We start from the raw sequence: 11,273 nt of genomic DNA on the forward strand, positions 1-11,273 counted from the left end.
TTAGCTGCTTAAGGAAAAAAGAAAGCCTAACACTACCTGTTAGTACTCTGATTTAAAGTCTACTACTTTTCCTAGATTACTGTGTCAACCTCATTTTCTTAGTCCTTTTCACTTAATTCATACATAACAGAAAAAATGGTGAAAGGAGATATTGTACAATTATAAGGAAAGAGAGAAAACATACTGTAAAAAAAAAAAGATTTGGAAAACAAGGTAAGTTTCAAATATTGCCCCCCCAACTATGAAAGAAAGTTTTGACCAAAAATATTTTATGTGAACTCAGAACTTATTTGTGCTGCAAGCACAAGCACAGAGAGATAATGTTCCTGATCAAAGCTATCTTTTGCTCAAAGATTTTCTCAGGGCAAGTTTCACATCTTTGTTCCTCAAGCTATAGACTAAAGGGTTCATTATGGGAACCACAATGGTATAAAAGACAGAAGAGATTTTCCCCTCATCCATAGACCAAGCAGAGGATGGCTTAAGATACATAAACGCAGCTGATCCAAAGAAGATGGAAACAACAATTATGTGGGAACTGCAGGTGCTGAAAGCTTTAGACCTGCCCTCAGTGGAGCTTATTTTAAATATGCTAGAGAGGATGAACATATATGAGAAAAAGATTGTAACAGTGGGCACAATGACATTGATCCCCGCCACAATGAAAACCTCCAATTCATTGACGTAGGTGCTGGTGCAGGAGAGCTGCATCACAGGGAGAATGTCACAGAAATAGTGGTTGATGGTGTTTGCATCACAGAAAGTCAGTCTCAGCATGCATCCTGTGTGGGCCATGGCAGTAGAAAATGCCATCAGGTATGAACCAAGCATAAGACTGCAACACACCTTAGGGGACATGACAGTGTTATACAACAGTGGATTACAGATGGCCACATAGCGATCACAGGCCATTGACGTCAGCACATAGCATTCAGAAATGACAAAAAACCCATAAAAGTAGAGCTGAGCCATACACCCTCTGTAGGAGATAACATTCTTCTTGGATATGAAGTTCATGAGCATCTTGGGTATAAATACAGAAGGGTAATTAAGGTCAATGAAGGATAAGTTAAAGAGAAAAAAGTACATGGGAGTGTGAAGATGAGAATTCAATGCAATTAGAGTTATTAAGCCCAAATTTCCTAACACAGTGAGCACATACACTACTAGAAATAGGAAGAACAGTGGTATTTGGAGATCTGGCCGGTCTGTTAACCCCATCAGAATAAACTCAGTCACAAAAGAGCCATTTTCAGGAGCCATTCTTCTCTATAGAATCTGTGGATACAGGAAAGAAGGATTGCATCATACCACACCCACTCTTCCAACAATATCTTCCCTTGCAAATGTGAGGCATAAGCTGTGAATGTCCAGACCTAACCCGCCTGGGTCCATGACACTTGCCTTTAATGTTACCTGCTACTGAGTGACACTGTCTTCCCCTCACTTAAGTCTTCAAAGCTAAACACACTGAAAAGCATCATGAGTAGAGCCAAGCCCAGTGGTGCCATATGAAAACATAGCTGCCTTGAAAAAACAAAGGAAAAACAAAGCTAGAACAGCATAGAATTTTTTCTCTCATCTCATCAGTTCCTCCTTTGTTTGGATCCTCCATTCACTAGTAAAATTGGAGCCAGAGGTCTTTCATCTTGATATTGAATTCTAAAGCAGATTAGACTCTGTTTGCTTGAACCATAAAAACTGTTCTAATCTAAACAAAACAACCAGACCCTAAGAATGAGTGGTTCCATTACAGTCCCATGATGCAGAAAATCTTATGTCTAGAAGAGTGAGAGATCTGTCCATGGAAAGGGTGCTTACTAACTAAAATACTGCACCCCTGTGTCCAATATTCCTAAGAACATCATCTACTTCTCTTTCAAAGATGTACTTCTGCTAGTTGTACTTGAGTCGTGGGAAAGCAGAAAATGGGGAAAAAATGACATATATCAGATTCCTGGACTTCACCTCAAAACATGAGTTCCTTATGCTAATTATGAAAAGCAAGACACAGAAAGAGAAATAATGTCAGATCTTGCATGTGTGTGCAAATCTAAAATAGTGCATTCATATGGGCAGAGAGTAGAATGTTGATTGTTATTAGCCAGTGAGAAACTCAGGTGATTTTGTCCAAAGGGTATTAAGATCAATTACATAAACAATGAAACATTCGAGATCTAATGTAAAACATGGTAATAATAGTTAATACTGTATCATATACTCATGATTTGATAAAAAATAGATCTTTAAAATTTCTTTTGGGGGACGGGGATTTAGCTCAGTTGTTCCGCCTCCTGCCTCACAAGCGCAAGGACCCGAGTTCAATCCCTGGTACCAAAAAAAAAAAAATTCTTTTCATTATATATCTGTGTGTATATCACATAAGTTAATAATTTTCATTGTTCAGATCATTTTACAATGTGTATGTATGTCAGCAATCAATTTGTATATTGCATATACATAATTATACATGTTAGTGATAACTCAGTAAAGATTTTATTGGAAGATATTCATATAGATGGATGTCAAAACTTACCCTTCTTAGGGGAGAAAACTTGGTGCTCCTTTGTTGTATTTTACCCTTGGTCCTGAAAGGACAATTTGGGTTTCTGGCTTTGATTCCTTTGATCCTAAGAGGATAAAATAGACTTAATTTCTCATATTCGCAGGAAGTCTTTCTGAATTAGTGGTCGTAATTTACAGTGATAGCGGTAACTTCTCTGAAGCATCAGCTTTGGAGAAAAATAAACAGCCCTTCTTATTATAATTGTCACTACATGAGACATCAGAATATTCAATGTGCATTTAATTGCATAATGCACTTGTCTGTAAACAAGGAAGAAGAGTCCTCAGTTTCTGCACAGAGAAGAGAGTTTAGATTTAAAAAAAGAAAGGAAGGGATTGTGTTTACTTCTTAAGCCACAATGTGTATTGAATTCCCTAGACACTCAATATTTTCTCCAGTTTTCCTTTCTCTTCGGGGACTGTACATCTCCCATGGTAGAGCCAAAATTAAACTCCTATCTCCCCATCACTGTGATCTCTCAAAGGAAATGCATTCCTTGGGTTCTTTGTTGTTTGTTCCCACATCTTTAATGATCATCTTCTGTAGAGTTTGTATATATGCTTCCTTGTTGTTTGATCTGAAGTTTTTGACCTTTAAACACTTAGTAGAAATGTCTCCCCAAGTATCCTGCTGAGCTCTTAAATATAACACTTCAGCAGTGTAGTTAGAAATTTCTAAATTCGTCATACACAAGATGGAGAAATTAGTTACAAGGTCTATGTTGGAATCCTTCCCCGTGCTTCCAAATGATAATATCTTGGACAAGTAACTTAACATGTCTGTGCTACAGATTCACATTTATCAAATAGAGATGGTTAAAGTAACATGCATTTCACTGGATTGTTGTGATGATTATATAAGAAGAAAAGAAAAAGGGTGAAAATGATGGAATGCATGAGGAAAATAGTCAAATATCAACTTGAGTATAGATGTCCTTCAGTATGAAGAAGCTGTGTTCAGATTAATTCATCACACACTGCAAATATACTAAAATGGAAATGCATTTAATACAGCTGTGCTACCAAACAACATAGCTTGGCTGTGCCCATTTTAACTGTGCTCAGAATGCTTACATTAACTTAAAGCATCACAAGAGCATATGAAACAAAAGGTCAAAATTTGAGAATCAAAATGCAGTTTCTCAGAACTAGACAAGAAAAGGTCATTAGCCAAAGAAAAGGTCAAAATTCGAGCATTCCTATGGATTTTGTTCCTTTCATGCTCTTGTACAATCGAAACACTGTAAGTTGAACCATTTTAAACTGGGGACAATCTGTGATTATGTTCTCATCTTTTCTGGTGTACCTTCTGGCATCACAGTCATCACAAATTTTTATCAAATTTTAATTACTGTGTTCATCTATAAACTACATATTATATTACTTACATCTTTTTATGGAAGTGATGTATGAATTCATGAATGTAGAGAGTAGTATCAATTATAAGTTGGTGGAAGAAACTTTTGATAAATGTTTTGCCCTTTTTTTCACTTTCCCTGCTGTCACTTTGAGAATCATATGAGTTCTTCAGTGTTAAACACCAAGGGAAGTAATTCTTTCCAAGGGTATTTCAAAGAGAGTAAGAACTTGAAGACTTGACAAACTCATGAAGAATGCAACTTTTACCTCATAGTGAGAAAACAGGACATGGTTTTCCGTTCTTATAACTACTCCATGGTTAGAGGTGATAGTGCAATATGGCAAGAAAACAAGAAATGGCAGTTACATTGTAAAGGAGGAAACAAGATAACTTTCTCAGCAGATAATGATTGCTCACAGTAACATTCAAGACACTCTAAAAAACCAATTCTACTACAAGTTATAAATAAATTTAGAATGCCTCAGAACATCAAATCTGTCTCAGTCCATTTCTTGCTGGTAAAACAGAATGCTACAGATGGGTGACTTATAAGAAACAAATTCAGTAGCTTTCTGTTCTGGAGTCTTAGATATCCAAGACCAAGACACCAGCATCTGGTAAGGGACTTCTTGCAGCATAATAAAATGATGCTTGGCATCACATGGCAGAAAAGCAAAAAGAAGCTGAGAGGAAAAGTGAAGGTGGTAAGGAGACTAGAATGAGCCAGAGAGGGGCCAGACATGTCATTGTATAAGGAACCTACTCCCACATTAACTGCGTACTAACTCTTCAGACTATTACAAAGACAATTAAATTTCTACATGAGTTTAGGGGGAGACATTTAAACTGTAAGGTCAATATTATTTCTTCTTATTAACAATGAACAATTAAAAATTTGAAATTTTATAAGGCAGTACCGTTTACAACAGTACCAAAAACTATGAAACTTTAGTCACAAACATAATAATACAGTATATGCAATATATGTATGCCATGAAATAAAAACACTAATTAAAAATTGAAGATGTACTCATGAAGAGGGCTTCCATAACTGCTTTACAAAGTTCCAAGAATGACAACATGACATTGTTTGTAGTAAAGCGGAGTATTTTGAGGGAACATATATCCTTTACGGCAATACATTTTTTTCTTAAATTCTTTTATTGGTACATTTTAGGTATACGATACATTTACATTTATCTTTGGGTGCTTGTACCTGTACATGATGTATCAATTCAACAGCTGCTAGATGATGCAATACATTTTTTGATTTAAACATTAATTTGGTTTTCTGATCACCACTTGTAGAGATAGAAAGATAACTGCCCTTTGTGGAGCTGATGTGAAAGACAGTGAAGACAATGAAACCATGAGGGATGAACATGGTGAGACTGGGCACAATGATATTGATCCCCACTACAATGAAAACCTCTGATTCCTTGATATAGGTGCTGGTGCAGGAGAGCTGCATCACAGGGAGAATGTCGAAGAAATAGTGGTTGATGGCGTTTGCGTCACAGAAGGTCAGTCTTAGCATGCTTCCTGTGTGGGCCATGGCACCAGAAAATGCCATCAGGTATGAGCCAAGCATTTGGTTGGAACACACTTTAGGGGACATGACAGTGTTATACAACAGCAGATTACAGATGGCCACATAGCGATCATAAGCCAGTGACGTCAGCACATAGCTCTCAGCAATAATAAAAAGCAATAAAAGTGTAGCTGAGTCTTACACCCTCTGTAGGAGATAACATTCTTCTTTGATATGAAGTTCATGAACATATTCAGTGTAAATACAGAAGAATAACAGAAGTCTATGAAGGATTAAATTTAAGAGGAAAAAATTACACAGGGGTGTGAGGATGTGAACTCAGCTAAATTGGAGTTGTTAAACCTAAACTTGCCAACACAGTGACCACATGAATTACTAGAAACATATTCTGTTAAGCCTAGTAGAATCAATTCAGACACAGAAGAGCCATTTTGGAAGTCAAATTGTCATTATTTGCAGATGACATGATACTCTATAGAGAAGACCATAAAAACTCCATGAAAAGTCTTCAAGACTTAATAACCAAATTCAGTAAAGTAGCTGGATACAAGGTCAACATAGAAAAATCAATAGCTTTTCTGTACACAAGAAACAGACTCACTGATAGAGAAATGGATAAATCAATTCCTTTCACAATAGCATCCAAAAAATTGAAATACCTGGGAATCAACCTAACAAAGAAATCAAAGACCTCTACTCTGAAAACTACAGCACTCTTAAAAAAGAGATTAAAGAAGATATCAGAAAATGGAAAGACATCCCTTACCCCTGGGTAGGAAGAATAAACATAGTGAAAATGGCCGTACTTCCAAAACTGCTATATAGGTTCAATGCAGCCTCAACTGAAATTCCAGCAGCATACCTCACAGACCTTGAGAAAACAGTCCAAAAATATATTTGGAACAAGAGACCTAGAATAGCAAAACCAATTCTCCCCAATAAAGACAAGATACAGGGTATCACAACCCCCAACTTGAAACTATACTACAAAGCTACTGGGATAAAAACAGCATGGTACTGCCAAAGAAACAGACCTGAGGACCAGTGGAACAGATTAGAAGATGCAGAAACAACTCCAGACACACTCAGCCACCTCATCTTCGACAAAGGAGCCAAACACCCTTAACGGAGGAAAGATAGCATCTTTAATGAACTGTGCTGGTAAAATTGGGTTTCAACCTGCCAAAGATTAAAATTAGACTTGTATCTCTCCCCGTGCAGTAAACTAAAATCAAAATGGACTAAAGATCTAAATACAAAACAGAAACACTAAACCGACTGCAAGAGAGGTTATGTAGAACTCTTAAAGACATTGGTGTAGGAAAAGATTTTATGAAGAAAACCTCAGTTCCCCGTGAACTAGCACAAACAATCAACAAATGGTATCTCTTCTTACTAAAAAGCTTCTGCACAGGAAGAGGAACCACCAACAGTGTGCAGAGACAACCAACAATGTGGGAAAAAATTTTCACCAGCTGTCCCTCGGACAACGGTCTGCTATCTAGAATCTATAGAGAACTTAAAAAACCAGACCTCTCAAACTTAAAGAATCAATCCAAAAATGGGCATCTGAAATGAACAGACATTTCTCAGACAAAGAAGTAGAAATAGCAAATGAACATATTAAAAAATGTTCAACATCACTGGTCATTTGAGAGATGCAAATGAAAACAACGCTGAGATTTCACCTCACTCCAGAAAGAATGGCTGCTATCATGACATCAACCAATAACAAATGCTGGCGGGGCTGTAGGGAAAAAGGAATCTTACTCCACTTCTGGTGGGAGTGTAGACTGGTGAAACCAGTGAGGAAATCTGTATGGAGATACCTCAAATCACTAGGATTGGAAGTCTCAATTGACCCAGCTATTCCCTTCCTGGGTATCTTCCCCAAAGAATTAAAATTATCTACCGCAGCAATATGTGTGCACCCATGTTTACAGCGGCACAGTTTGTATTAGCTAACACTTGGAAACAGACCAATTGCCCATCAACTGGAGACTGCATAAAGGAAATGTGGATTTTCTATAAAATGGAGTACTACTCAGCCATAAGGAATGAGAAATTAGAGACATTATAGCTAAATGGATGCACATTGAGGTGACACTCTTAAGTGAAATAAATAGGACACGTATGTGTAAATACCAAATAGTTTTTCTAGTGTGAGAAACTGAAAGTGTAAATAAGGACTAAAAGGTATAATAGATAATGTGAAATAGGAGGAAAAGGGGCAAAGGGGAAGTTGGAGGAGTAGGGGTAAAGAAGGAAGGGAATGGAATTAATATGAGAAAAAGAAAAAATGGAAACAAAGTCTTTGTAGATAGGGAGGGTTGGAGGGGTTGAAGGTAGGGCAGGGGAATGGGGAAAAAAATAAGAACCAAGAGTGAATATGTAAAGGTACAAATTTCCAGTGATTAATGTCGTTACATTTTATACCTAAAATGTACCAATAAAATTAATTAAAATTAAAACTATCAAATATAATTGTTCTGTTGACTATGTGGTATATACTTTCAATTCATATAAGTAGTAATTATCTGATAATCTTGGTTCCTTATACATAATGTTGCAGAGTGTGTTTCCCTTTTCTTTCCCCATTTACTGAGTCTAGCAGTTTTAAACTCGTAGGTAACACATCGGGGTAAAATCCTAAATAAGACAAAGGAAACGATATACAGAAATCTAATATTTAAGTTACAAAAGGCATAATGTTAATTTAATGCATCATAAATTCAATGCCTAACTAGCCTTTTTCATCTTTCTCTGTTACAAGATGTCATTTGTTGTCTTATGTTTCTGGAAATATTTCATAATTGTGTTAGTACAATTCATTGTTTTATGTTTGAAGAGTCTGCATTTTGAGGAGTTTGAAAACAATGAGGAAGCTTACTTCTTTTGTACTATTTATTAAGCCTATCTATATGTAAGTATAGAATGAAGTTTCTATTACACATAAGTCCCTTTTTTATATAAATATATACCTGTATATGTTCATTTTTTCACACACAGAGAAATACATATTTATAAAATGGATTGAACATTCCAAGGCATGTGGATTGACTTACACCTTAAAATCACACAGGTAAGCAAAAGAATGTTGGAACATAAGGTACCTGAACCATAAATTTCCACAGAAGCAATGATTTAACATCCACGGACAGAAAAATTCCAACACAAAGTTTTGTAGCTACAACAGAGCCCAAAAGCAAGAAGGACTGCTTTCAGAAAGTACCTCTGTCTCACTAGGATTTTTATTTGCTGATGTTTGATGAATCTCTGGGAGAAGCATTGGTGATCGCTAGTCCATTTTATTCTCACTGGGTGAGAAGTAGGAATACACTATGTCCGGTGTCCTGTTAGTACTTTGAGACAGCCTATGTATGCAGTCTTCTTAGCAGTGCTCAGAAAATTTTGGGGCATTGAAAGGGCAATGTACTTCTTCCCTAGTTTAAGTAGAGATGTGTTGTTCAAATTTTTGACTCCAGTCTCTGCACTGAGCTGAGGGGATTTGGATATGCTGAATGGCAGGCTAAATTGCTGTATCTTTTCTAAGTGGCACCTGGTGATCAGAGTGGCCTCTGTCCTGTGCCCACTCAGTGTGATGAGAACAGGAGATAGATGTTTATCTTCTGAATAACCTATGAAAAAGATGGGGCACTGGATGCATGATGTACCTCAATCTTTTCCTATGAGAAGTTTCTGTCCCAATTTTATGGTGCTATGACAGGAATAAGGACCATGGCAAGAGGGTAACTCATATGTTCCCACATGATTCAATGTGGTTGATTTCATGGTAGACCAGGCTCCAGGAGTACCATAACCAGTTTTGGAAATTCTCATAACTGAAATTTGTCCATGAATATCATTGAATTGCTGTGCTCATAGGGGAAAGGTGATGTAGGATCTCCTATTCTACTGTCTGGTTGACTGAAAAATCAGAGTTTATTTTTGGTTCTTCCGTGGGGGATATACACTCTCTATATAAAAGGGAAAGAGAGAGCACAATATTAAGTCCCTAAGGAACCACAGACATGTTAGGGTTCAAATTGTAAATACAACTTCTTATTTCCTATTACACCTAGACTCTGTTCCCTGGAGATGACACTGAGCCATTTTGTTTCCTGATTAAAGCTGTTCACTGTATGAAAATTAGCTGAAATGTACAATTTATATACTTTTATGTGTGTGGCTGTGCTAAATTTCACAGTAAAATAAAATTGTAAAACTTTTACTAGAGTCCTATTGTATGGAACAATCAGCACATCATAAACAGACATTAAGAATTTTTATTCTTGCAGGGGGCAGAGCTCAGCACAGACAGGCGGCTCTGCTCCTGGAGTTGAGGGAGCCCTTGGGCCCTGCTAGGCAGAGGTCTTCTCCCCAGCTCTTGTGGCCACGGTGGTTCCCCTGGACAGAGTCAGCCTTGGTCAGAGGCAACATGAGGAGCTGGAGAGCACTGAGGACGAGGAGCGCAGCTGTTGGGGCCATGGGTCAGAGGAGGACACTGAGGATGCTAGTGAAACTGACCTGGCAAAGTATGATGAAGATCATGTAGAAATGAAGGGACAGATGTATCAGGGCAAACTGGCTTCTCTCAAGAGGCAGCTGCAACAACTGCATGAAGAAACATTACAGGAATATCAGAAGAGAATGAGGGCCAGGGATTTAGCTCAGTGGTTCACCTGCCTGCCTCAGAAGCACAAGGACCTGAGTTCAATCCCCAGTACAAAAAAAAAAAAAAAAAAAATGCAAATGCTTTGGGCAGGGGATTTAGCTCAGTGGTTCTGCCGCAAGTTCCTGAATTTGATCCCCTGTACCAAAAAACAAAAAAACAAGCAAACAAACAAAAAAACCCAGAAGAGAATGAAAAAGCTGGATCAGCAGTACAAGGAGAGGATCCAAAATGCAGAATTCTTCCTCCAGCTGGAAACTGAACAAGTGGAAAGAAATTACATTAAAGAAAAGAAAGCAGCAGTGAAATAATTTGAAGACATGAAGGTTGAATTGAAAGAGAACCTGATTGCTGAGTTAGAAGAAAAGAAGAAAATAATTGAAAATGAAAAGCGACCATGGAACTGATGGGAGAGTCTATGGAAGTGAAACCCATCATGACTAGAAAGTTGCTGAGGTGACCAAATGATCCTGTCCCTGTCCCAGACAAGAGAAGAAAATCTGCTCCTGCTCAGCTAAAGTATTTATTAACTGATGAGCAGATCATGGAGGATCTGAGAACATTAAATAAGTTTAAGTCACCCAAGAGACCAGCATCCCCTTCTTCTCCTGAACAATTGCCTGCTACACCTGTGGAGTCTCCAGCCCAGAGATTGGAGGCTCAGATAGAAGATGGCAAGCTGTACTATGACAAGAGATGGTATCACAAGAGCCAGGCCATCTATCTGGAGTCAAAGGACAACCAGAAACTGAGATGCATGATCAGCTCAGTTGGATCCAATGAGAGCTGGGTGAGGAAGGCAAGTGACAGCACCAAGATGAAGATCTATCTGGGCCAGCTTCAGCATGGACTCTTTGTAATCCACTGGGGGCCAGTGGCTTGACTTTCTACAGTGTCCCTTTTCCCTTGACCCTTTTTCTGGAGTGGTTTTTATTTTTGTTTTGTTTTCTTCTTACTAGAAATTTTTTTAACTTACTGGTAATAACTATTTGGCCTTGGAAATGGAGAGCACTGTTGTGGATTCCACAAGGCACTTTTGTGGCTGGCCACTTCCGTCTTTGTGTCCTTCTTTCCTGCCTCAACTTCTTCTAGACATCTGTCATGATGGACTCTTTTTTGTTTTG

General features: G+C 37.9%; 1 protein-coding gene and 2 pseudogenes across 1 annotated transcript; 1 reads left to right on the forward strand and 2 right to left on the reverse strand.

Moving 5' to 3' along the window:
• Nucleotides 1-336: 336 nt before the first annotated feature.
• Nucleotides 337-3,654, reverse strand: LOC101713500 (olfactory receptor 8B3-like). The gene is made up of 2 exons (XM_004874445.3): nucleotides 3,622-3,654; nucleotides 337-1,278 (listed from the first exon to the last, which is right to left on the reverse strand). Exon 2 carries the CDS (start codon nucleotides 1,261-1,263, stop codon nucleotides 337-339), a length of 927 nt encoding a protein of 308 aa, XP_004874502.1. The 5' UTR covers nucleotides 1,264-1,278; nucleotides 3,622-3,654.
• Nucleotides 2,658-5,862, reverse strand: LOC147827822 (olfactory receptor 8B3-like; annotated as a pseudogene).
• A 4,349-nt stretch (nucleotides 5,863-10,211) lies between these two features.
• On the forward strand, nucleotides 10,212-11,032 carry LOC147827823 (sin3 histone deacetylase corepressor complex component SDS3 pseudogene; annotated as a pseudogene).
• Nucleotides 11,033-11,273: the final 241 nt, after the last annotated feature.

This window comes from Heterocephalus glaber, unplaced genomic scaffold, assembly GCF_053883595.1.
Source record: "Heterocephalus glaber isolate CG9 unplaced genomic scaffold, H.glaber_assembly_v1.0 deba00001431, whole genome shotgun sequence".
NCBI classification, from domain to species: Eukaryota; Metazoa; Chordata; class Mammalia; order Rodentia; family Bathyergidae; genus Heterocephalus; species Heterocephalus glaber.